This window comes from Hyaena hyaena, unplaced genomic scaffold (genome assembly GCF_003009895.1).
Source record: "Hyaena hyaena isolate Hyena2069 unplaced genomic scaffold, ASM300989v1 scaffold_624, whole genome shotgun sequence".
Lineage (NCBI taxonomy): Eukaryota > Metazoa > Chordata > Mammalia > Carnivora > Hyaenidae > Hyaena > Hyaena hyaena.
Window position 1 is genome coordinate 1,002,870 of NW_024081258.1, and position 26,793 is coordinate 1,029,662.

Here is a 26,793-nt window from a genome sequence, read left to right on the forward strand (position 1 = left end):
GCCAGCCTTCCCCTCTCAAAGCACAGCTCAGACAGGTACGCTTTCCTGCTCAGGGAGGTTGACGGAGCATCCCCTCATGGTCAGCAGGCTTCAGTTCCCTCCTGGGGAGAGTCCCAGAGGAGCGGCAGGGAAGGGACTATTTCTCAGCAAGGGCGCTCTCCCAGGTGCTGGGCCCCCTTGGGAGCAGGAGCGGAGCGTGGCCTGGACTCCTGCCACTGGGGATTCTACTCCTTCTACCCTTTGAGGTTCTTGCCTTTAATCGCTTTTGCCACAAAGCGTCTGTTTCATTTATCAGAAATATTACTGAGATTAATTCCCCATCATTTTTTAAATAGCATCGTTGAGTCAACCGTGTCACTTTTAACTTAAAGAGATCTTGCTACTTTTAACTGATTTCACTGGTTTTCCCCCCACGCCACTAATTTGCTAGGTTTTAAACTCAGCCCTGACAACCTTTTTCTATTCTTTTCATGTTTACGCTCACCCTTTATCCCTTCTGTGTTTCTGATCTTCATTCTTTTTAATTCTACTCTCCTGGTTCCAAAGCTCTTTTAAATCTTTATTTTATTGTGTTTTAATCCTTCTCGATATAGCTTATTTCTCTTTTTCCTTAGCTTGCATACTTGAATCCTACTAGAACTTCTTAAATGACACCTTGTGCCATTTGAATGATCTTAGTTTGCTGTATCCTGTTACAAGGGTTTGTTGGTTTTAACTTCTGACGGCTTTACTGAGCTATAATTCATATTCCACACCATTCACTGTGTGAGGTGTACAAGTCGGTGGTGATGTAGCATATTCCCAGGTGTGTGTGCCTGTCACCGGGCCATTTTAGAACGCCTTCACTGCCTCAAGCCTTGTAGCCGCTGGCACCCCGTGCCGTCACCATAGCCCTAAGCACTCACTAACCCACTTCCGGGTTCCCTATCCTGGACTTTCATCAAAATGGAATCATACTGTAATGGCTTCTTGCGATTGGCTTCTTTCTCCGTTGAACAGTTTTGGCACCCTTGTTGAAAATCAGCTGACCATCGATGTGTAGGTGTATTTCTGGACTCTCGGCTCTACTCCTTGGTCTCTATCTTTGTGCTGGTAGCACGCTGGCTTGATTATTGTTGTTTTGTAGCAGTTTCGAAGTTGGGGAATGAGTCTTCCTAAAGTGCTTGATCCTTGTTTCTCAGGACTGTTTTAACTTCCTGGGCACTGTGCAATTCCAGACTAACTTCGGAGTTAGCTTGTCAATGTCTACACAAAGGCCAGCTGGGGTTCTTCAAATGTGGGGAGTCCAGGCATCCTGACGACACTACCTCTCCCAATCTGTGAACGAGGGAGGTTGCCCCTCTTGCCTAGATCTAAAATTTCGGTCAATGGTGTTTTGTCGTTCTCAGAGTGTATGTTTTTATGCTTGTTTTGCTTGAATGCATTCCCAAGTATTTTATTCTTTTTAATGGGAGAACTGTTTTCTTGATTTCATTTTTGGACTGTGTGCTGTCAGTGTATGGAGATACAACCAAGTTCTGTATATTGATCTTGTGTCCCGCCGTCTTGTTGAATTAGTTATTTTTTAGGGGCCCCGGGTTAATAGCTATGGGAAGAGTCTACATCATGAACAGGGTGATACAGATGCTAGGGCCACTCCCCCATCCTCTTCAATGCTGGACCCATCTGGTCACGGAAACTAGAAAACCTGCTAACTGACCGCCTCCTCTTTAGCCCCAGGGAGCATGACTCTGTCAACTGCTTCCAGTCGTCATCATTTTCTGAAGGATCGCAAAGTTCTGTTTCTCTTCCCTTCTGTTCTCAGCCCAACTGAATAGATACAGTATGGCTAGTAAACTTGTGAAGAATATAATCTAAATGTGCAAAACCGATCAGGTCAGGGTGACTGTTTTCATTACCCAGGCTTCCCCACCACCCTGCCTTTCTACAAAGCAGATCACTATAGCTTATTGCAATGCATTTGAAAGATGCTGAAATCTAAACTATTTACAGCTTTTAGAAACAACTCGTATATATCCAGGCACACCTGCAAATTTACATGAAGTAATCCATCATCTTTGTTTATTAAGTCTTGTCTGCTCCCTAAGGCCCTAGAGGAAAGGCTTATATTAATTCTGCAAAGTGGGATCATTACGCACAAGGCAAAAAAGACTAAAGCTGCGCCTTCATCCCTGGTCTCCTGCCCAAGAAGAGGAGCTGAAGTGGCACCTAATTCAATTAGGTTTGCTAAGCATTTGCTTAGCGCCTACTCTGTTCCAAGCAGACCTTGCACAGGCCTCAAGGACAGACAGCACGTTGAGTGAGGACTGTAGCCGTTGCTCTCAAAGGAGCTCACTATCTAGCTTGGAAGTCACAAAGAGAAACAACTAAGCCACAGGGTGACACAGGGACTCAGGGGGGCCCAGTTGAGGATCTGAGCAGCAGCAGGTGATGACAAGCCCACCACGGAAAGAAGTGAGCCCCCGGATGGTCAGATTGGGCTCACTGTGCTTGTGGGTGACGATCTAAAGCTTGCAGCGGTCACTGCCTCAGGTGTCCGGCCATGTAACCGCGCAGGAACTGGAGCGTCATCACTATCAGTGCCCAGCCTTGGGGGCTTCTGGTCCCGGCACTAGGCTTCAGGGAAACCCAGACAACACACATTGTGACACAGACACACCTTCAAGGGTCACGTTGATGACATACCAGAGTAAGGCTGGCCACCGGCTACATAGCAGGAAGCAGGGTGTCCTTGGGGAATGGGGCCTGACCGTTTGCTATGAAAGAAATGCAGTTTAATGTCACCTAATTTCAGTTTTGCAGGGAAGTTGAAAGCCTATTTAGGTGCAATTTCTGATTTTTAAATGCCCAGCAACCTATCCAATGAGAATAGATGCCGTGAGCCAAGCAAAAAACATTGCCACACGTGGCCATTACCATTCTGTGGCCCCTGCTCTGTGAGCACGGTCTTCCGTCAGCCCCGTGACACTCTGGAAAATTGTATTATTATCCCCAGAAAGTGGTGCTGAGGAAACGGACCACAGAAAGGCCAAAACTTGCTGAGAGTCACCCCAACAGGAAGTAACAAAACAAGAATTCTGACCCAGGGCTGTCTCATAGCAAAGTTTACTCAGATGTCTTACTTGCAAGTGGCTGGCTTGCATTTCCAGGGACCTCAAGCCTGGGAGAAGCTTTGCTCTGTGGCTGCCTGCCCAGCAAGAGAGGTTATTTCAGGGCATTTCCTTCTTAGTTTCTCTTTACTTTAAAAATATAATCAGTCCAGTCTGTTTATTTTTAACGTCTTCTTTGCAATAGATCAGAAAGAAAAATGACTAAGGGCGCCTAGGTGGCTGAGTCGTTGAGTGTCTGAGTCTTGATTTTGGCTCAGATCATGATCTCAGGGTCGTGGGATCGAGTCCTGAGTTGGGTTCCATGCTGAGCATAGAGCCTGCTTGAGATTCTTTCCCTTGGGGGCACCTGGGTGGCTCAGTTGTTTGAGTGTCTGACTCTTGACTTTGGCTCAGGTCATGATCTCATGCTTCATGAGTTCGAGGCCCACATCGGGCTCTGCGCTCATGGCAATGAAGCAATGAGCCTGCTCCAGATTCTGTCCCTCCCTCTCTCTCTGCCCCTCCCTCTCTCTCTGCCCCTCCCCTGCTCATGCTCTTTTTCAAAATCAAAATAAATTAAAAAAAAAAAAAAAGATTTCTCCTGGGGCACCTGGGTGGCTTAGTCAGTTGAGCATCTGACTCTTGATTTAGGCTCAGGGTGTGATCCCAGGGTCATGGGATTGAGTCCTGAACCGGGCTCCCTGCTGAGCCTGGAGCCTGCTTAAGATTCATTCTCCCTTTACCCCTTTCCTTCCGACTCACATGCAGTCTCTCTCTCAAATTAAACAGGGGAGGGGAGCGCACCTGAGTGGCTCAGTCAGTTAAGCGTCAGGCTCCTGATTTCAGCTCAGGTCATGATCTCACAGTTTGTGAGATGGAGCCCCATGTTGGGCTCTGTGCTGATAGCTAGGAGCCTGTATGGAATTCTCTCTCTCCCTCTCTGCCCCTCCCCCGTGTGTGTGTGTGTGTGTGTCCCCGTCCACACGTGCACGCTCTCTCTCAAAATAAACATTAAAGAATGTCACGGATTCACACACAGACTCTCTACCCACGTACGACCTTCTCTAAAGACAGTCACACCCCTGGGCAGCTGATCCTTCGCATGGCCCTCCGTCCCTGCGGAGCCCCCGCCCCTGCTCCCGTGTGCATGTGCCGCCCTTGCGCCGGTCGTGGTGACTTCCCGTCACCATCTCCCCGTGTCTTTCCTGGTCTCCTCCCTCCCTGGACCCCATTTGCCCTGCCTCTCATTTTGGTCTGCTGTTGGGGGGTGGGCATCCTCCTGCAGCTTCCTGAAAGGGAATCTGGGAGGCGAACCGTTTCAGATTCCGGATTTTCACAGTGCATCAACGCAAAAGCTGAGTAAAGGAACTCCAGATGGGAAGCCCGCTCCCTTCAGAATGAGAGCACCGCTCCCAGGCCGCCCAGCTTCCGTTACTGCTGGGGAGGCTGCTGTCTCCTCCCTGGAGGCTCTTTGGCTCTGGATTTCTGAAGTTCCTGGATGGTGGCTGTCGGGGTGGGTTTCTGCATGTTCTTCACGCCAGGCACCCGATGGGTCTCTTGTTCTAGAACTCCCGCATTGCAGATCAGGAAAATCCCGTGTCCTTTCTCATCCTCTCCCCCCTCCCCTGCCCACATTCTGTTTCCCCCACTCTGAGTTCACTGTGCGGATGTCGGACCTTCGAGGCTTAGCATCTGATTTTCAACGTAGCTCTACTTCCCACCCCTTTTGAGTTTCTTTCTGAGATCCTTCTCAACTTTATCTCATTACCTTCCCTCCCACTAACTTGTGATAAGCATATTTCTTCTGTTTCTAAGAGCTCTTTTTTATTTTCCACCTGTCCCTCCTTTACAACTTCTCGCTGCATTTCATGGATGCAAGGCCTCCTCTCGGCAAGTTCTTCTGGGCTTTCCTCTGCTCCTCACTTTGTTTTTAGTTCCTACGTTTGTTTCTCTCGCATTCCTATTAGGGTTCTTGGATGCTCAGGGAGGCATTTGGTCGCTGCCCGGAGCCTGTGTTCTAGATGTCGTGCAGGGTGAGGGGGAGCAGGGGAGAGGCTGCCCTGGTGTGGGTTTCCACGACCAGTGAGGGGGCAGGGAGGGGCCGGCTGTGTTGTGGGGATACCCCAACATTTTACTATTTGGAAGACTTCCTGGATGGATCAGTTTCTGCAGAAAAGCAGCTGCCGGCCTCTGGCCCGGGGGACGGCGAGTCTGGCTGCCAATGTTCGGCGGCCAAACTGGGAACCGCAGTGAGAGGCCCCCCACCTTTCAGTGTCCCGCTGTCAGCACGGCCCCTTTCCCCCGGCTGGGTCTGTGAGCCCAGAGCTGCTCTGATGCATCTAACCCTGAGATAAGCCCAGACGTGTGTGGGAAAGGGCTCCTAACCTGGCCGCCCAGAGTAAGGGAGAGGCCCCGGCGGAGCGGCGGCTTCTCGCACACACTGCCAACCAACCCTTTCATCTCTGGCGCCTTCCAAACTTGTGCTCAGGGGTACCTGGGATGTCCACATTTTTCGTTTGTTTCAGGTTTGGAGGCTTTGATCCTTGGCCACTGCCCTTCACTGGCATGCACTTCCCCAGGCCACTTGGTCCGTTAGCGCTTATCCATCTGCCTGGAGCACAGAGTGCTGCTGACGGCGCTCTGCCATCCTTCCTGCCCTAGCCTGTCGGCACCTGCTGGTTTATTCCTGTTATGTCCCTGTCGTCACTACGGAGGAGTTCAGGGAGAGTGCGGATCAGCACATACACTCCACCTATCATCTTTCACTAAAAGCTCTGACCCTCAGCTTTTTAAGTGACTTCGGCTGGTCAGGAACAGCATGGCATAACAATCCAGGATAGAGAAAAATAGAGGACTAAGGAAGGTTTTTAAAGTTTTATGGTCTTGGGGCTCCTGGGTGGCTCAGTCAGTTAACCGTCTGACTTTGGCTCAGGTCATGATCTCACAGTTCGTGGGTTCGAGCCCCACATCGGGCTCTGTGCTGGCAGCTAGCTCAGAGCCTGGAGCCTGCTTCAGATTCTGTGTCTCCCTCTCTCTCTGCCCCTCCCTCCCTCACGTACTGTCTTACTCTTTCTCTCAGAAATAAATGTAAAAAAAAAAAATTAAAAAAAATAAAGTTTTGTGTTTTCTTGTCCTTAGTTTAACTTTCTTGGTTCAAATCCCACATCCATCACTTACTGATTGCTCAACCTTTTGTAAGTTACTTAGTATCTCTTAGGTTTAATTCTCTTACACCTAAAAGTTGACACCCCCCCCCCCCAATCTACCTCACAAGGGCTACAGGATGAAATCATGCAACACGGCTGAGGAGCTTTCAAAATGCTGGAATGAACAGTGGCTGAGCGTAGGAAGGAGAGGATGAACTTGGTTTTGGACATCATGGAGCAGAGATGTCGGAGGGACACGGACAGAGAGATGTATGCTGGCGCTTAGGATCGCTTTCATCCAGCCAACACTTCCTGAGCACGTTCGCTACAGAAGATCCTAAGTCGGCCACTGAGCAATGAAGACTTGAACAAATATGTGAAGTCATCCCACCACGAGGCCGAACGAAGCGACACAAAAAGGCCGGGGCTTGGTAGGGAGGAGAGAAAGCCGTCTGCGCAGCCAAGGGAACAGAGGCTGCGACTGCTTTTACCTTTCTTGGTCTTACAAGGTCCACACTCAGGGTGAATCTCTTGCAAGGGGACAGACACCACCTTCGCGAGGCCGGCGTTCAGCATGTACTGGTACAGCCGCTTGAACGTCCTTTCACACAGCCCCTGCCGGAACACAAGTTGAGAGCTGCTGTCAGATGCAAGCAAGGCGTCTGTACCCACTGAAGTCACAAGAACGAACAAGGCTCGGGACCTGAGTTATCCGATTATCGTGAGCGAGGAGACACCGGAGGGGCTAAAGAGGAAACGATTCCCAGCTATGCTGTCAAGGGAACAAAACAAGGTGTAGATGATTTTCTAAATGGATACACAGGGGCGGGAGTGAGGCGGATGGGAGCAGGGCCAGGAGGAGGCTTCTCACGGTATACTTTTCAGTGCTGTGGTTTTCTAACCAAGGAAGTGTATCATTAACACACACACACACGCTCTCTCTCTCCTCCCACAGGCAATGGGACAAATAGAAAAAAAAGATTCAGTGAAAAAAAAAATTTTAGTCCATCAGTGAAGTTTGCACAATGTGAGGACAAGTACGCACCCCACCACTCACAGCTCCACGAGGCGATGTGACCAAAATGACCCTACGTGCCCCCAGCTGCACGGGTTACCCCTGGGCAGCCTCCAGTGCAGGCCATGTTTTTCCATCTGCATGTTTTTGAAAATAAGTGACTTACGTGTCAACAATGGAAAGTGAGAGATTTCATATATAAATATAAACATATACATGTATAAAGCAGGTTCTAGCTTCTCCTAGAAAACGTCCAGCAACAAATCCTGGAGGGGGGTCCCGGGAGCAGCAGCCAGCGGGAGCTGGAATGCGCAGGCCCATGCAGGGAGGCCCCGCCAGCCTCTGGCACACTGGGGGGGGAAGGTCCCTGGTTACATGCTGTCCGGTCTTGCGGGAGCGAACAGGAGGGTGACACACTGGATCCACACCGAGTGCAAGAACATGTTTTACACTCTGCCCATTCCACCCGTGCATATTTCCATCCCGGCTGCTGCGAGCACTGCACTTCGCCAGCCCTGGAGGCGTGGGCCGGTGTCAGCTGCTGTGGACCGTGGACTGAGTGACGGGAGGCACTTTCCACTAAGGGCCACTCATGGAGACTTACAGCTTTCCTTTTACTCTCTGGGGGAGAGACAGGGAGCAAAATGTCTGCAGGCCACCGCCGCCGCCCCCTGTGTGACCAAGTCTCTGAGCAGCCAGGGCCCCAGGCCGCAGGCGGGAGGACATACGGTTATGGAGGCATCACAGATGACTCCGCAGAACCCACTGGCTTGGAAACGGGATCTCTCGTTCATCTGGCCGTGCGCCTGGCATCATAGAAAGACCCCATGGAAGCTCATCCATCAAATCCCAGCCCCTAACATATGGTCCTGAGTCCTGGACGATCCCACGCACGGGAGGAGATGACGCAGTCCTGCCCTCGGGGGGAGGGCTGCCATCAGGGACCTGCTCAGTCTGCCGAGCAACAAGGGAAAGAAGCAGCGTGCACCGCCCCACCCCAAAAGACAGCATGCATATACACGGCCTCGACCTCACTATTGGCTAACGATTCATTAAATCTTGCTCAGCATCCTTGGACCCCACTTCCAGCTGCCATGGATACATCACTAAGCGAGAGTCCCAGAAGACCATCATACTTGATAAATCCTAAAATCAAATTCATCACGTGCCTTGTCCTCATGCATGTCTTTCCGTATTCCCAACTTTATTCAGACATGCATTCCACAAATACTTCCTGAGTGCCTGCCGTGGACCAGACGCCTCTCCGGGGTGGGGCTCCAGCAGTGAACAAGCAGGCAAGGTCTCTGCTCTCAGGAGCCTGCCCTCGAGCCCCACCCACTTCAACCAGGAGCAATTACTCAAGCCAGACACCAAGGCTCCCTCTCCGTCACTCACCTCCACATCCTGGCCTCAGGCACTCACTGCGCCCTGCTAGCTCTTCTCCAAAACATCTCCAGTCCCAGCGGTCATCACCCCGGCCAGGGTCAACGTCACCACCTTGTCACCCACACCTCTGATCTCTCTTCCTCTTACAGGATCACTTCCTGAACACTCTCCCCTCCTTGTCACTTCTCCATCTACGAATTGCCAGCAGCAGTTTACGAGGTTGAAGGGCCACCTTTCTTATCTCTCCATCTCTCAGGCCACTTCTCTGCTACTCCCGCCTGAGCACACTGCCACCTGGCGAGCGCTCCGTTACTGCGCCTCTAACATCGTGCTGCAGCCACTCTCCTGCGCCTGAAATGCCATTTCTTGTCTGTCTGCTTTGGGGACACTTCATCCTCACGGCCCAGCTCAACTGTCACGTGCTCTGTATAGGTGCTCCCGCTCTCAGAAGAAAGCGCGTCCTTCCGAGGAGCCTTCGAGCCTCAGCGTGCGTTCACGCATCTGCCTCTCCAGGGAGACTGCTCCGTGACAGCGTGAGACCTGTCATCCTCACTAATTTTAGTCATTGTGGCGGAGAACACAGTCCTGCCTCAAAGCAGACACTCACTGAAGTCCTTGCTGGATGAAGAAAAGAACAGTGTCCCCTAACAGCCCACCCTCCTCACCGAGACAGTCCACAGGGCTGGCCTGAGACCAGGCTCGCTGGCCTCCGCCCACCTGGGTGACCTGGCAGGGCAGAGGACTTCAACCCCCAGAGTCTGCTGGACAAGAGATATAAGGAACGAAGTGGCTGATATTTGTTTATTCAGTAGGAATTCTCTTCATTTCTAACAAGATCTCTCAAGAGAGAGATTTATTTTTCTTTCATTTTCCACTTTTCAAGGAGACTCAGACACCGACAACTGACAAGGGCCTGGTGGCTGAGAGGTGGCAGGAAGGAAGGGGCCTGGGGGGGAGCGGGCCAGCTCGAGCTGACTGCTGCCAGGAGAAGCTGCAGGCCCAGGCTTGACAGAGCCTCGGATATGTCAAAGGAAGCTGGAAACATAGCTTTGTATGTGAGATCTCAATTAAAAAAAAATGCTAGCTTAAATGTACTCTTAACAACATATAGGACAAATCTGACCCACAAGCCTCAGTTCCTAAGCTCTGCTTCAAAGAGACTTGGGCACAGGGTGCCTGCATGGCTTGGTCGGCTAAGTGTCTGAGTCTGGATTTCCGCTCAGGTCAGGATCTCAGTTGGGAGTAGGAGATGGAGCCCTGTGTCAGCCGTGGAATCTGCTTAACATTCTCTCTCCCTCTGCCCTTCCTTGCTCGAGCGCTCTCTCTAGCTCTAAATAAATAGGGGCGCCTGGGTGGCTCAGGCGAAGCATCTGACTTTGGCTCAGGTCATGACCTCACAGTTCGTGAGTTCAAGCCCTGTATTGGGCTCTGGGCTGACAGCTCAGAGCCTGGAGCCTGCTTCAGGTTCTGTGTCTCCCTCTCTCTCCGCCCTTCCCCTGTTCACACTCTGTCTCTGTCAAAAATAAATAAACACTAAAAATAAATAAAGTAAATAGATGAACAAATAAATGAGAGGCCCGGGCATAGAGTAGATCTAGCATCAGAGAAGAGGGCTCCACTCACCAATGAAGCAGGAGGTGAGGAGCAAGGATTATCCTGGTGTTTTGTTTATTTTTTTTGAACATTTATTTATTTTGGGGGGGAGGGGCAGATAGAGAGGGAGAGAGAATCCCAAGCAGACTCCAAGCTCAGCATGAAGCCCAACATGGGGCTCAATCCCATGAATCATGACTTGGAATCTGACTTAAAGTCAAACAGGTTGACTTTAAGCTTCAGGTTTTAAGTTCTGCTGTCTAACGGACAGGGCGATCTGTCTCTCTCCCCTCGCTGGTGCTGGCTCCCCTAAACACTGTTCTAATGAGCTTGGAGGCCACAGGCCGCCTCCTGCTTCCCTCCTCCCTCCACCTCTACTGTGGGGCCCACAGGACAGGCCGGTGGGTAAGCGCTTCTCTCCCTGTGCCATCTCGCCTGCTTCTCTACACTGTCACACTGTCCTTTCAGTATCAAACCAGTGGGATGGGATTAGAAGCGTGCTTACGGAAGTATCCCTAAGTGCCCGGGTCCCCCATCCCACGTTTGCTGCTCGAGCGAACCCTGGGGAAAATGGGAGCCGGCCAAGGGCAGGAAGTTCTTTAATGAAGGACTGAGCACTTTCATTCTGTGAAACAAAGGAAGATCCCACGTGCTTCAAGGTTAGGGATGGTCAAGTCTGTGAACAGGGCTGATGGCGAGCCACTATTAGGGTACAGGGAATGAAGAGGTCTGGGCTGTGGCACAGATCGGTCCGGCCCAGAGCACGGGTGGCCTTGGGCACTCACCAGTTCTTCCCTCAGCCTGCCCAAGGTCTCCATCTGGTTGCTCCGCGTGCTCAGCACACCCGAGAGCTTCTCCATGAGGATGTCGTACTTGCTCCTCCTGTGAGAAACACAGATAGCAAGTCTGGTCAAACCCAGCGCTAAGGAGTACCCAGCAAGCCTTCAATGACCCCATCCCAAACTACAGAGCCTTCGTCTCTGCTCTCAGCCTCCATCCAGCCCACGCTGCACGCCTGGTGGGGTAGAGGCCGGTTCTGAGTGGCTCGGTAATGTGGCCAAGGGCACCTAGGTAGTGGCAGTGTACAGACTAGACTCTTGGGCTGCAGCCGTAAGGACTCTTTAAAATGCCTTCCATTTTATAATACCATAAAGTTGAGGAAGGACCTGAGGACTTTACTTCTATATAAATTGCTTGATATCATACAGAAGTGAAATAGGTTTCCTAAAATTTAGACTTAGGATATGAACCTAGGTCTTTGCCCACATCCCGTGCTCTGTGGCGACATCATGATGCCTGATTCTGAAGGCTGGCCTCCCCACTCTGCCTCCACGGGGTCTGACCAAGCTCACCTTCCACCACGTTTTTATCGGGTAGAATTGTAATGACTGTTTCCAAGCTAACGGCCACCAAGGGAGCTATGAAAGAGAGTGGAGGGCTCCCGACTACATGTGCCTGGGGAGGCTGGGGGCAGGGTGCAGCTGGGGAAGGTGACCCTGACTTTACCTGCCCACAGCCTGGGGTCAGGGAGGGCTTATGTATGGGATACAGAGTCTGCGCCCACTTCTCCACTCTGACTGCCTCTCAACACGGGAAAGAATAAAGGAAGGCACTTACTGCATGGGAACTAGTACCAAGCACTGTGTCCTGGTCATTCTATAGGAGGAGAAATTGTGGCTCACAGAAGTCAGGCGCCTTTGCCCCAGTAAGGGGCAGACTGAAATACAGATCTGGACCTAGTCCACTGCTGTCGCCTCCACCCACAGCGGCCACCTACAACTTTATAGACGCGGGCTCCTCACCAGTTAGGAGTCTAGTGAAACCGTATTTGACCGGTGCATAGTAAGACGAAACACACAAAACGCAAACTGTCAAAGCATGATTCCCTCTACTGTAGGATTTCCAAAACATAGGTTTGATGACAAATTTGGAATTTTGACAGCAATACAGGGACATCATTACTCCTGTAAATCCTGAGTCAACAGCCTGCCTCTACACATATCTCAAGCACCTTCTCTGGGCCCAGGCCTGTGCTAGGCAGTGGACATTGTCAACTTCAGAGCTCATCCTTAACCCTGAGTGTTCACCCACCTCCCATTTGGAGGGTGTGCCTGGCTGCTGCGTGAAGGGCAAGGTCTCTGCCGTTCGGCTAGGGGAGAATCGAAGTCGCTGCCCCTGGTCCGGGGGAAGGGCCTGCCCGCCGCCTCTCAAGTCCTCCGTGACACCACCCGACTCCACTATCGAGGGCTGGTGGCCCCACAGCCCGGGGCTCCCGCTTACTCACCCGAGGGCCTCGTTTCCCAGCTCGATCCTCCCCCACCCTGGTCTCCGGATGTCCCACAGAGGAGGGCGCGAGGTGCTGGAGGGCAGGCTGAGGCCTCTCTAAAGCGTGGTGGGACGCTGCCCTCCCCCATTCCCATGCCAGGCGGTCACCCCCAGAGGGAACAGGGAGGGGTCAGAGGCTCACGCCCAGAAGCCCTTGTGTCCTCAGAAGGAAATGTGCTTGTCTCACCCCCTCGCTCTGCGGGCTGAACGGGATCACAGCTAAGCGGCAGCGTCACGCACAGCACTCAGCACAGCCTCCTCGCCTCACCATCTAGGCTGACTGTGAGAGCTGTGTGCTGGAGAGTTTAATGCCAGCTCTAAACTGGATACGATTCAATCTCAATTCTGATCGCCAAACAAATCTAATTTGACTGATTTATTTTTGTTTTTATACTCCCCCCAAATTTCACCAAAATGTTAACAGTCCTGTTGCCGGGCGATGGGTTATAGGAATTTTTTTTCCCTTCTTTTCAGTATAATCTCCAAATCTTCTGAATCATAGTGACTGATTTTCATACTCAAAAATAGTAAATCTTTTTTCAAAAAGCTACAGTCCAGGGCGCCTGGGTGGCTCAATTTGTTAAGTGTCTGGCTCTTGACTTCAGCTCTGGTCATGACCTCATGGTTTGTGAGGTCAAGCCTCGTATCAGGCTCCTCACTGAGTGTGGAGTTTGCTTAAGATTTTCTCTCTCTCTCTCTTTTTCTCCCCTCCCCCCTGCCCCTCTCTCCCACTTGTGCTCATGCTCTCTCTCAAAATAAATAAATAAAGTAAAAAAAAAAGCAAAAAAGCGCTATACTCATGGGCACCTGGGTGGCTCAGTTGGTTGATTTCGGCTCAGGCCATGGTCCCTGGGCCATGGGATTGAGCCCTACATTGGGTTCCATACTTAGCATGGAGCCTGCTCAAGATTCTCTCCCTCTCCTTCTGCTCCTCCCCTGCTCATGCATACGCGTGCTCTGTTCTCTCTAAAATAAAATTAAAACAGGGGCACCTGGGTGGTTCAGTCGGTTGAGTGTCTGACTTTGGCTCAGGTCATGATCTCACAGTTTGTGAGTTCGAGCCCCACGTCAGGCTCTGTGCTGACAGCTAGCTCAGAGCCTGGAGCCTGTTTCAGATTGTGTCTCCCTTTCTCTCTGTTCCTCCCCTGCTCACGCTCTGTGTCTCTCTCTCTTTCTCTATGACAAACGTTAAAATAAACAAACAAACAAAATTAGAGAATAAACCCATAAGGATAAAACTCTATGTACAGTCCTGACGTGCCTCGGCCCCATGACCTGAAGGCCTGGCGCAGGCAGCACGAGGCACTGGGGCACGCGCCCTACCTGTCCACATGGAAGCGGTTCAGGAGGAGGAGAATGGAGTGCTGCTGGGCTCCGGTGGGTAACCGGATCACATGTGACTGCATCGTGATGAGCCCGTTTTTGTTCAGAATTTTCCGGTGATAGTGGAGCTTCCCAGCGTCGACCCTGGAGGAGAGGGAAGAGCGCGGCTGGGTCGTCGTGCTTCGGTGGTCGCTGTCCCCTCACCCGGAAACGCCAGCGCTAGAGACAGCCACCCACCCGGCTGCTCTGCGGGAACCGTCATGGCAGACAGCGGCCTTGCAAACAGCAGCTGTGCCTCAGCCTCGGTGCACACCCGAGGCCCTCAGCAGAGCCGGTGGGAGAGGCGGCCAGAGGCCCAGGGAAATGGGCCTGGGACGATGGCTGGGGTGGGCGGTGATGAGGGCCCATGAGGACACCATCACATACAGGCGTCCGGTCCTGGAGAGGCCAGGAACTAGGGGGCCTAGACATCTGGGTTCACCCTGCGGGTGCCCCACCTTGCACTCTCGAAATGTCTGGTTTGGGTACTGAACTCCAGAGTCACTCCAGAGGTCCCCCCCACCCCTGCATGCAAAGCACTGTGCCGGTGGGGCTGAGGGGAAGGAGGGAGTGGGCAGGGTGCATGCATCAGGGAGCCCTGGTGAGCACATTGTCCCCTCACTTGAAAGCGGTGCTGTGGAGGTCGCGCTGGAGCTCCCCTTGCCACCGGGACCGGCCCAAGCGCTCCAAGATGCAGTAGGAAAAATCAGGGAGCTTCAGGTCGGGGTCGCCCTCCAGGCCGATCAGGGCACGGTAGCGCATGTCCTGGGAGGCGACGATGATCAGTCTCTTCCCCCACCTGCGGACCAGACACAACCACACAGGAGTGACTTCATGTGATTTTAAGAAAACATGAAAAAACAGGGGGCTGCTGGGGGCTCCGTCGGTTAAGCACCAGGCCCTTGGGTTTCAGCTCAGGATGCAACCTTGCGGTTCACGGGATCAAGCCCCACGTCAGGCTCAATGCAGAGCACGAAGCCTATTTGGGATTTTCACTCACCCTGCCCCTCCCCTGCACACTTGTTTATCTATAAATGAATTCAAAACAAAACGAAACAAAACCATAACCCCCTGAACCCTAGAGAATCATTTTGCGCTGCTTCTTACAGCCCCACAAGCGCAGCATTCAGGGTGAACAGAGCCAACCTTGCGTTTTCCTTGTGCAGTGCCCTCCGAGGTCTTGTCGGGATGCTCAGACCAAAGCCCAAACTCCTCAGCAGGGCCTGGGACATCCTACGCACCCGCCATGGCCCTGAAACGAGCACTTCCTGTGCCCAGGCTCCTCCCGCAGTCTGTAGATGATGGGGTCCTTCTCGTCATTTAGGCTACTGCTGACACATGACCTCCTCAGGCCTGCCTGAAGTCTGGCCCCAGCTCTTCCCTACCTGACCATTGCCATAATTCTTCCCAGCACCCTGCACTCTTAAAAATGGTCATATTTTTGGGATGCCTGTGTGGCTCAGTCAGTTGAGCGTGACCTTTGGCTCAGGCCATGATCTCTCGGTTGGTGAGTTCGAGCCCCGCATCGAACTCTGTGCTGACAGCTCAGAGCCTGGAGCCTGCTTCAGATTCTGTGTCTCCCTCTCCCTCTGTCCTTCCCCCACTTGTATTCTGTCTGTCTCTCTCTCTCAAAAATACATAAACATCAAAAAATTTTTTAAAAAGGAAAAAAAATATATTGAGGAAAATGACCAAAACGTGATAGAGACATGAAGCAAGCAAATGCTGTTGGAAAAAAGAGTGCCAGCAGGTCTGCTTGCAGGTTGCCACAAACCTTCAATCTATAGACGCAGGATCCATGAAGCGCGGTGGGACAAGGTACGCCCCTGGTGACCTGTGTCACCAGCGGATCTGTAGTCTGTTGAAGACCAGACCCTGGAGAAAGAAGCATCAGCTCGTCCTGCTGACTTGGGATGTGAAAATAACAAAGAGGCCAAAAATACATCCGAGCAAGGCATTTCAGACTGAGCGCCGTGACAGGAGACAGGCCTTGTGGGTAGGGGTCTACACAACAGAGCTATGAAGGGCAGATGCCGGCCCGGACTCGAGGGGTTGGTAGGCCGTGAACTCTTCTGCACGAGCCCTCAGCGACTCACTCATCTGGGAGAGGGAACACCTCCACGTGGGTGTATCCCGATGCCAAGAAGGGAGGGAGTGATGGGTTCTCGGCCAGCACACCCTCATGGGTCGCTACTGCGAGGCTTGGATCCCAAGGGAGCGTGAATCAGCAGAGGAGGCCCAGTGGGTGGAGCCTGAGACGTCAGTGATGGAGACGCCTCAGAGCAAGTAATGCCGTCTATTGCGTCCCTCAGGTGGCGGCTCTCCTTCCTCCTACCCCGCGCTGGCTGAGTTTACTTCTACCACCAACTGGGCCAAAGGACGAAAGAGGAGGCTGCCATCCTTTTACCTTACTGCGGCCTCCTTTCCACCGTTTGTGACCTAGGGTAAGTCTGCTGTAGCGTCACGGAAGTCTGCATAGTCCATCCTCAGGAAGACGGCCAAGGTGTGAACACGCACGAGAGACAGACAGTCCCCTTCCTGCAGGTCACAGGCTTAGGACCTCTGCCCTCTCGTCCAAAACAAGCTCATGAAGTTAAATTTCCCAGTAGGGAAAAGAAAGTCCGCAAACTGGGGAGCAGGCGTGCTGCTTTTCACACGGACCCAGATCTGCCTACCAGGCTCTACTGCCGTAATCCTGACAGTTGCAGTCAGCTGACCCGGTGGCTCCTGCTAGGCTGAGACTGCTGAGCGTGGTCATCAGACGGGACGTCAGGCACTGACTAAGCACAATGTAAAGGACCAGAGATGCCAAGACAGATCAAAGCAGTATCCACCATTGAGGAGCTCACAGCCCATGGAGGAGGGAGTGCAGAAAGTGGGCGATTACACTGATCCAATAGCTGTCGGGCTAGGAAATGACATACGTGTGGAGCCCAATCCCATCCAGCCAGTGTGTGTGGACGGAGCACACGCACGGTAACGAGGGAACGCTCTCACAGGAGGGGATTCCTGAGCGTGCACTAACGGGGAAGTGGGGGCGGGGGGAGGCAAAAAAGCAGAACCTGTAAGGCTCTGGAGGCATGAAGGGGCGCACCCGTCCCGGGGGCAGACGGCGTGGCCCGGCCGAAAAGCCTGGTGCAGGTCAAAGCCCAGTGTGGGTCATGAGCTGGAAAGCAGAAGGAGGGAAGGAAAGCCCAAAGAGGTCAGCGTGAGTCCACATCCTGAAAGGCCTCGCAGAGCCGTCCCAGGGAGCGCAGACGCCATGACATAGGTCGGGGGTGAGGACTTCGAGCCCAATAGGACAACCCGTCGGCCAATGTGCACTGTTAGGAGCTGATGTGGGGCCCAGCATATTCTAGATCCTAGAGACACGGCCATGAACAGGGCAGAGTGTCCACCCTCAAGTTCACAGTGTGCTGTGGAAGGAGTGACGTAAATAAATACTGAAGACCGTTTTTGGTGCTGATGAGTCATACGATGGCGTCTGGGCAACAGGGACACCCTTTTCGAGGAGCCAAGTCCAAGGCTGAGTGAAGAGAAGGGGGGGGCGGGATATGAAGGTCTGAGGTAGAATGTTCCTTTTTTTTTTTTTTTTTTAAAGTTTATTTACTTGAGAGAGGGGGAGAGGGAGGGAGAGAGAGAGGGGGAGAGGGAGGGAGAGAGAGAGAGGGAGAGGGAGGGAGAGAGAGGGAGAGGGAGGGAGAGAGAAAGGGAGAGAGAGGGAGAGGGAAAGAGAGGAGGGTGTGTGTGTGCGAGCAGGGGAGGGGCAGAGAAAGAATGCCAAGCAGACTTCGCGCTACAGAGGCTGGATCCCACCAACGTGAGAGCGAATGTGAGAACGTGACCTGAGCCGAAATCAAGAGTCAGACACTTAAGCATCCAAGCCCCCCAGGCACCCCGAGGCAGAAGATTCTAAGCAAAAGGAACAACACATGCCATGGCCCTGAGGCAGAAAGTAGCTGGCAGCACTTTCGGGCCAAAGCAGAGAGAGGAGTCGCACTATGGATGGAGAGCTGGGCGGGCAGAGGGCCTGGTGGGCAGGCAGCAGGGCAGGCGGCCTCGGGGCCTGGAGAACTAGGCGGGACATGGCTCGCGCTTCTGGCCCACACACCAAGTGAAGATCACAGTCCCAGTGCAGCTGGATCGTGTGTGGTTTTTTTTTGTTTTTTTTTTTTTAATGTTTGTTTATTTTTGAGAGAGGGAGAGAGCACAAGTCGGGGAGAGGCAGAGGCGGGGGGCGGGGGATCCAAAAGCAGACTCTGATCTGTCAGCAGAGGATCCAAAGCAGACTCTGTGCTGACAGCACAGAGCCCGAGGTGGGGCTCGAATGCACAAACCAGGAGATCATGACCCAAGCTGCAATTGGAGGCTTAACCAGCTAAGTCACCCAGGCGCCCCATGGATCCTGTGATTTTTTTTTTTAAGAGGAGCTAGAAATCTAGATATATTAGCAACAAAGGTAAAACTGAAAACAAACAAACCACCAAGCTGGCTCAGCAAAGCATGGCTGTGGGGGACATGTGGCCAGTCTGAAATATCTGCCCTGAGTGACCAAGGCACTTTCCGTCACAAGTCCATCTTAGAGGAAAATGTTCCATGCAGTGTGGAAAGTTCCAAAGAGGAGAGACAGTAAGAAGGGAGGTAAGAGGCTATTGTACTATTTTGAGCCCAAAGGGTATTTGAGAAAAAGTGAGAAGGTCAAGTCTGCAGGTTCGGGCCAGCTGAACGTAGAAGTAAAGGGAGAAGGAGCCTAGGAGGAGTCTCAAGTTTGCGTCTTATACACAGGCACGAGGGAATCGTGGAGCAGAGGGAAGACACAAAAGAGGCAAGAAAAGGAAGAGGAGGGAGGTCTGGGGTGACGGAGAGTGATGCGCTGACTTCTGGACGCACCGAGGAAGAGGGGACCGTAACTCCACGCACGGCACTTGGGAGAGGCCTGGGGAACACACAGGGTCCTTGGGAGCAGCCCAACATTTAAGGGGTGGAAGGAAGTGGGGGGGGGGGGTCCATGGGAGAGCTGGTGAGGATTGGCTAGAACAGCAAAACAAAGCAGAAAGCCACGGGCCAAAAGCTTTAAAAGTCCCTGATGGGGTGGAGGGATCGAGGAGATCAAGGGCCCTACGGCGTCCATAGGCTCGTTACTAGGAATCTTAGGGGATAAGATTCGGTGAAGTACTGAAGTCAGCCATCAGGGCTGAGTGGGCAGAGGTGAAGGGGAGAATGAGCGAGTGTGGCTATTTCTCCCGGGAAGCACGGTCCTGCCAAGTGGCAGAGAGAGATATATACAGTCACAGGGGATCCCAGGTCAGAAGGTCCTGTTGTAGGCGAGGAGTCATATCTGGGCTGAGGACCCAGCGCCGGCAGAAAGGCAGAAGTTGGAAATGATGGAGAAGGGGCTCCTGGGTGGCTTGGCTGGGTAAGCATCCGACTTCGGCTCAGGTCACCATCTTGCGGTTTGTGAGTTTGAGCCCCGCATTGGGCTGACTGCTGTCAGCACACAGCCTGCTTTGGATCTGGTCTCCCTCTCTCTCTGCCCCTCCCTCTCAAAAATAAATAAACATTAAAAAAAAAAAAAAGAAAGAAAAGAACATGATGAGTTTCTGATGGTGCAAGTCAGTTACCTGCCAAAGGCTTCCACCATCAAACAGCGGGGCTGTAAAGACTTGGTCCTGATGTCGTTGGTGATGTTTTTCCTCTCCTTAAAGTACCGGCAAGAGCCCTGGATGCCATCTTTATTCTCTAAGATCATATGAATGGGGTAGACATCCTCCAGAGCGACAGGGTCCCTCCGGGACTCCAGAATTCCGGTTTCCAAGTCAATCTCTTCATATCTGAAAGAGGGAAAGCACAAATACCAAGCCACAGCTCAGCTCCGGAAATAGTACATACTTGGCCACATTCTTCTGACAACCTCCTGCTGAGACCAGACAGAGAGAGAATGTGCTCGCTCAGTCTTCCTTGCAAGTGCAGATTAGAGCAGCATTCCTGCCTTTCTCTCCCAGGGTCCCCCAAATCCACCCTAAGAAGCCAAATGCTGGAACCAGAACCATCTTAGTGGCCCAAGTTGTGGCCTTTTGGTTTCCCTTCAAATCTGGCGCCTGTATGTTAACAATTTTCACCTTGGGGTCCTCAGTCCTGTCTTTTTTCTCCATATACCAATCCTGTATATTCGCTTGTCTACCAAACACCTCAAAAAAGATTCAAGATCAAAGGCAAGGTTATAACTGCCTCTCCCTGCCGCCAATAAATTCTCTCCTTTCCACTCCCTCCCCGTTGCGTCATGTCAATGCCATGGAGACATCCTTGACTTGGGTTTCTTCCTTTATCCAGGCAGCCAACTTTGCTAAGCTTTCCTTACAAAGCTCACTCGCATCCTGCTCTAGTCTAGTGGAGGCTAAATCCCACTTACGCTTATTGGCCCTTTCCTTCTTTGCCTCCTGTGTCATCTCCACACTGCTTGACCCTCCAACCCCCAGTCCCATCTTCTGCCATCTGCTAGGACACCGCTCTCAATGGCTATCCTTCACCTTTCCAGCCACGCCTTCCCAGGCTTCTTTGAAGGTTCCTGGGGACGCCTGGGTGGCTCAGTCGGTTAAGTGTCCGACTTCGGCTCAGGTCATGATCTCACGGTTCGTGGGTTCGAGCCCCTTGTCAGGCTCTGTGCTGACAGCTAGCTCAGAGCCTGGAGCCTGTTTCAGATCATGTGTCTCCCTCTCTCTCTGACCCTCCCCTGTTCGCGCTGAATCTCTCTCTCTCTCTCTCTCAGAAATAAAAATAAAACATAAAAAAAAAAGAATCTGGGTTAAAAAAAATGAAAGTTCCTAGTCCTCCATCCAGCCTTTCCACATAGATGCACCTCAGGCCCATGTCTGGGGCCTCCAGTCACACTGCACTCTCTTCCGGGGATGATCCTGGCCTATAACTCTAATATCCAACCATATGGGATGACTCCATGTGTCCAGTGCCATCCCTCTCCCTGGCCCGCTTTCGTGCCCATGAAGCCACATATTTGCTAAACAGAATCTCCACTAGGGTCACCCAAAGGAACCTCAAACTCCATGTGTCTCAAAGCACATTCAGCATCTTCCCTTCCCCACCCCCCCCACCGTCCCCCGAGACTCAACCACCGTGCTGTCCTTCTGTGTCCCCTACCAACGGTGCATGGCATCAATACTCACCCAGGTGCCCAAAGAGCAGAAACCAGAGGCATCACCCCTGATTCCTTATACTCCACATCCAGTCACCAAACTCTCTTGATTCTTGTTTCCATGGTAAGCAAAACCACAACTGTCATTTGTGACTGGATTACTAAAATCTCTCCACCTCACACTTTGTCCCTAGTCTGACTCTCCTTTCAGTGGCTTCCAACTACCCTTTAGATAAAGGATAAACTCTTTAAGTGGATTAAAAGACCACCTGATTACCTCTGCAGTCCCACTGAGTTAGGGGCAGAGTAGATTCTGTACCCCAGACTGTGTGGATTCAAACTGGGGGTTCTGTTCTAGCTAGGTGATGATCCTGAAGAAGCCACTTAAATTCTCTGTGCCTCAGTTTTCTCTTCTGAGGCTTTGGTAATAATTAAACAACTCGCTATATGTCAGGATTTTAGAACCGTCCCGGTTCACAACAAGCATGTGTGTAAGTGCCAACTATTACTCCTCATTCCCCACCTCCGATCCTACACTTCAACCAAACTTGACTTATTTCTCCTCCTTCAGGCTTCATGTTTGCTGTTCCCTGTCCAAGTGGCCCCACCGAAATCCAATCTTTAAGTCCTCTTTTGGACAGTATTACCCCCGGAAACTTCTCACGGTATGCCTTTAGAGCACAGACTTTAGACACGGATGGCCTGGGTTCAAATCAACACCCGGGTCACTTATAATCTCTGGGACTATTGAACAGGCCACTTAATCTAAAACTCAGTTTCCTCCTCTGCAAAATGGGGATGATAACAGGACCCACTGCTGAGGATAAAGTGAGTTCAGTGGCCTGAAGGCCCTACCCACCCCCCCACCCCAGGATCTTATGGCAGAGTACTAGGCCAAAAATAAGCACTCCATAAATGCTAGCCATCGTTATTATTATTATTATTATTATTATTATTGCTAAGCTCGCTGTTAGGCAAGTGTCTAATTGCCTTAGGTTCCGTAGTTGAGCACTGAGAATGCCCCAGAAAGGGTGGTTGATCTCCTCGGGCTTCAATCTTGATCTGAACTCACCTCCTAACCACTACGGAAGAGGAGTACTCTTTGAAACTTGAAGAATACCCTCCCCCCACCCCCCAGTCCTGCTCACCACCACCCCAACACCCACACGGACATAATGGGGCATCATGCGATAACCCTCGGCTCCATCGAACGCCCAGGCTCTACCAGGCCCGAGGAACCCCTCGTCAGCCTTATACCGAGCCCCCCACCAGACTCGTGATCCTCCCCGGGCTCCACTCCTATCTCTGCCCCATCCCCCGTCAGAACCTGGGCCCCTCCCAGCGCCATCGGACGCCGGGCTCCGCGCCCGCCCTCTCGCCCGCCCGCCGCAGGACCAGGCCGCTGACCGGTCCTGGAGCTGGAGGTCGGGTCGCTCCCGAGGCTCTTCATAAAAGCTGATGCCCGGGTGCGTGGCAAGGGCCCTCCACAGAAACTCCTGCGTGTAAGGCTCCAAAGGCAGGGGGAAGGGCGGCACTCGCGTCTCCAGACGGCTCCACAGCGCAGGCAGACACAGGCCATCAAGCCCCTCGAGGGCCACCTCGTCCAACAACGACTCGAGCGCGTCCATTGCTACTTCGGTGGGCAGCTCCCCCGGCGCCTGCGCACCAGGACGCGAAGAGCCCTCCGGCGCGCCTGCGCACAACCTTCGGCAGCCCTGAGAGGCGGGTGGGACTCAGAGATCGGAGGAGGAGTTCCTGCGCGCCGATGTGACGTCACTCCCTTTGGGGGCGGGCTCAGTCCCTGGATCTCCATCGCCATTGGTCCGGAACCCCACAGTAACCAGGGGAACTGCAAACAGTGTAGGGGCCGCTTCCGGTTCGAGCACCCGGAACCGCCGCCTCTAGGGATGGACGGTGAGTGTCCGTGGGCCCCTCCGGGCGGTCGGGCAGTTATTCTTTCATCTCTCCAGAGGCTCCCTCGGACAGAACCCTAGGCCAGAGAGGCCTGGACCAGCACTGCCTGACCCAGGGTGGCCTCCGGTCTGAGGGAAAGGGAGCCTTAGTGATCCGGGATGACAAGAAGAGGCTGGGGGGAGTGGTCAGTGGTCTGGTCAAGGTGCAGAGCTGTGGTCGTGTAGGAGCCCGGAACAGGCCAGGGGTCAGAAGAGGCTTAGAGTGGAAAAGGGAAGTAGAAGTCTGAGGGCGGAGAGGTCCCGTGTGTCTTCTTCGGATGTGGAACCGTGAAATCTGGGAGTTGGTACGGGAGCAAGCGTCACCATTGGGAGTGCGGTCGTCCGCTACTGGGAAAAGGGAGTTGGTAAGGTGGGTGGGGGAAGACTAGGGCATATTATCTTTATGAGCTTTGATGTGAAGAATGAGTACTGTCCAGTGCCAGAAATTCTGTAAGTGCTCTCAAGCAATACCCTCGTTAAGCTTCAGAACAGCCCTTTGAGGTCAGTGGTGCTCTCCTATTTTGCAAATGAAACAGTCGAGGCTCAAAGAAGTTAACTTGCCCCAAACCGAACAGCCCGCAAGTGACTGGGTGAGTAAGAAACCCAGGCACTCTGCCTCTGGAACTAAATTATGGAGTGAGATTTGAAACGGGTTTCAGAGGCCCTTCATTCCAGAAGCTGCAAATTGCAGATCTCTGCAGGGACAAGTCTGGTGGGCCGGATTGGGCTGCGACTGAAAATCAATTCGCCCTTTGAAAGGAAAGCGTCTCACTCAGCTCTAACCTATTATTTTCCTCGGGCACTTCTCTAAATACCGGGACAGCCAATCAGTCTGAAGGCCAGATACAGCCTGTGGGCCACTGTTTAGAGGTCCCTGATTAGAATAGAAGAATCGACCGTAGGAAGCAATCTAAAAATAGGCCACTCTGATCTCATTTTGAAGATAGGAGGACTAGGGTCTGTGCTAGAATCCAGATCAGTTTACTCATTTCACCACTAAGGGAGATTTGTTCGTTTGTGATATCCACTTAATGCAGTGTGGGATTTTTTTTTTTTAAATTAAATAACCCTATGTGTGCTTAAAAGACGTCTTTGCCCTTTGTACTTCAGAGGTACTATAAAATGTCATTTGCAGTTTGCCTTGTGGACGGATCAATGTAATGTTTCTACGGAACAACAGTTCTCAAATTTTTTTGGTCTCAGGACTCTTTTATGCTCTAACCTCAAAAGAGCTTTGTTTATATATACCTGTGATATTTATCATATCAGAAGTTAACACTGGGAAAATCTTAAACATTCCTTTATCCACTTATTTAAAAATAACAATGTACCCGTTACTTCTGAATATAAATAATAATTTTAATGAAAAATAGCTTTGTCCCCACCGCCAAATTACTAGAAAAGTAGTAGTGGCATTATTTTACATTTTCTTAAATCTCTTCAGTGTCTGGCTTGATAGAAAATAGCTAGACTCTCATTTCTCCTTCGGGAACCAAACTTGTGTTTTCTGGCTGATGTATGTGGGCAAAGTCTGGCCTCACACAGATGTATAGTTGGAGCAGGGACTATTTTAATTGCCTTCTCAAATAACATTCTTTTTGACGCTACACCAAGACTTAGCAAGTGGTAATTTCTTAAAGGTTATGTACAGTGTGGCATCTGAAACCCTAGCTGTGAAATTTTATACTCTGTTACATTAAAATCCGTTGGTTTATCTTGCCCTTTGGTTGGATATTTTACCCATGTATGATTTTATTACACGAAACATTTGTCATTTGGGAAACGTTGGTTTACTGAGGTGTACAGATCTTCCATATGTTGACATTTAAAATTCCATTATTAATATCAAGTGGAATACAATATTACAATGTCAAAAAACTCACATTTGTTAATATAACTGCTATATAAGCTGTTAAACTCAAGGTAGTAAGAAACAAGTTTTCATTTGGGCAACCAACACTGTCAGTTAGGTATTTGGGACAGACACATTTTTTGTTTATATATTTGAGAAAGGCTTGAATATTGATTGTTGTTCATTTAAGTACGAATGGCATTCAGTAGAGTGTGTGGCTAGTTCAGCTGGTAACTCAAAAACAAGCATGTGAATGCTTTCTGGGATCAGCTTTGTACTTTGGCTTGTAGCCGAAGTGCTTGATGTGCACATCCCATTTTGTCACACACAATATCAAAAAGGTGTGTACTCAAGGAATGAAATGTAACAATATTACTTTTTACTATTTTATAAGGATATTCTTAGGTGAAAATGATTTTTGTTTTGTCTTAACTTGGGTATGTAGTAGTAAAGAATGTAATAGCGATCAGCACAGTTTGGTGCCACTGCCTTGTAGAAACTCAGGCCACATGCAGTTTTACCTACTGCTGCTTTCACATCATCAGTGCAAATACTGACACAGTAAAAAAAAAAAACTTAGAATTATGATGAGAATAGTTTTGTCCTTGAGGACCTCGCTTCTTCCTAGGGTCTGTGGAAGATAGTTTGGGAACCATCACTATAGACCATTTTCAAGAAGTCCACGTCTTCAGTCTGTTATCATGTCAGCACTGCCGGAGCATTATCATGGCCTAATGGAGAAACCTGTTAATTTTCAGATGGGTCACAAAAACGAAAAGCTTGTTGTCTTTTAAGAAAGCATTTGCCCTAAGATTCGATTTTGCATTCAAAGGATCCCCTTTTCCACTACAATTTTTAAAACTTTGATTTACCCAACAATTCTGTAGGCACAAATCTATTGGGTAAAGTGAAATGCACCGTGATGAATTGTAATTCTAGCCAACTAGGTCGGCCTTCTCAAAAGGATGTTTACTTCCTAAACTTACAAAAGCTTAAATATCTACCAAGTGTCCCCAAACTGGATTGTAGTGTGGTTCATTCTGCGTGTCCAAATCACCGTGGTTTTTCACAACATTTTTCTTGGCCCATTGGTTTTGACTTTGGGCAGGGTTTATCTGGCTCTGCGATGTAGCATGATGTAATACTGATGTATTTCGGGGGCCGTGTGTCTGTGGATTCAAATCTTAGCTGTGTATCCTCACTCCCCTGGGCCTCAGTTTCCCTGCCAATAAAATCAAGCTGATGATAAGGCTTACTTTGTTTTGTTTGCTAACCCACTGGTGAATTCAACAAGACTACACGTTAGCACACTTAACACCAAGTCTGGCATATAAAAAGCTCTCCTCATGGCAGCTAATGCTGTCATTAGCTGCAAATGGGCAGACTTCAGCTGGCAGAAGAGGGAGGAGGGAATCCAATGAAGCTCTCTAGCAAATAATACTCTTTGTAATTAGCTCACTGTTTACTTAATGGAAAAGCTGACGTGTCCCATTTTTTATTTACCTGAATGTAAACTGGCAGTGTGTGAGTCTTCTGCCCCTGATATATATTAACTTTTTAAAACCTTTTTTTATTTTTTAGAGACAGAGACAGAGCACAAGTGGGGAAGGGGCAGAGAGAGGGAGACACAGAATCTGAAACAGCCTCCAGGCTCTAAGCTAGCTGTCAGTACAGAGCCGGATGTGCGGCTCGAACCCACAAACCATGAGATCATGACCTGAGCCAAAGTCTGACACTCAACTGACTGAGCCACCCAGGCGCTCCCAGCCTTTCGCCCCTGAAGTGTTCACCTTTATGTTAAAGTCACATTTCCCCCAGCACTTTTAAAATATGGTTTAGGGGGAAAAATTTCTACTCACTTTTCAAGGAACATAATAATTAGACAAAAGTTCAGCACATCAACATAATTAGAAAGGATTTTAAGGC

At 51.0% G+C, this 26,793-nt stretch overlaps 2 protein-coding genes across 4 annotated transcripts in view; one reads left to right on the forward strand and one right to left on the reverse strand.

Moving 5' to 3' along the window:
• GTF3C1 (general transcription factor IIIC subunit 1) overlaps positions 1 to 22,754 on the reverse strand; it is a 69,520-nt gene extending 46,766 nt beyond the window's left edge. For 2 of the 3 annotated variants that reach the window (XM_039257522.1, XM_039257520.1), the window contains exons 1-6: positions 22,471 to 22,754; positions 19,538 to 19,747; positions 14,539 to 14,715; positions 13,878 to 14,021; positions 11,015 to 11,111; positions 6,727 to 6,850 (exon numbers count right to left, since the gene is read on the reverse strand). In XM_039257522.1, coding sequence (XP_039113453.1) covers positions 6,727 to 6,850; positions 11,015 to 11,111; positions 13,878 to 14,021; positions 14,539 to 14,715; positions 19,538 to 19,747; positions 22,471 to 22,691 — 973 coding nt within the window. In that variant the 5' untranslated portion in view covers positions 22,692 to 22,754. Of the gene's footprint in view, positions 1 to 6,726; positions 6,851 to 8,645; positions 8,714 to 11,014; positions 11,112 to 13,877; positions 14,022 to 14,538; positions 14,716 to 19,537; positions 19,748 to 22,470 lie in introns of those variants that run through there. The other variant, XM_039257523.1, reaches the window with a different exon arrangement.
• Positions 22,755 to 22,914: 160 nt separating this feature from the next.
• LOC120249046 (katanin interacting protein) overlaps positions 22,915 to 26,793 on the forward strand; it is a gene marked incomplete at its 3' end in the record, with an annotated part of 157,265 nt that continues 153,386 nt past the window's right edge. The window contains exon 1 of the mRNA XM_039257525.1: positions 22,915 to 22,977. Coding sequence (XP_039113456.1) covers positions 22,971 to 22,977 — 7 coding nt within the window. The remainder of the gene's footprint in view (positions 22,978 to 26,793) is intronic.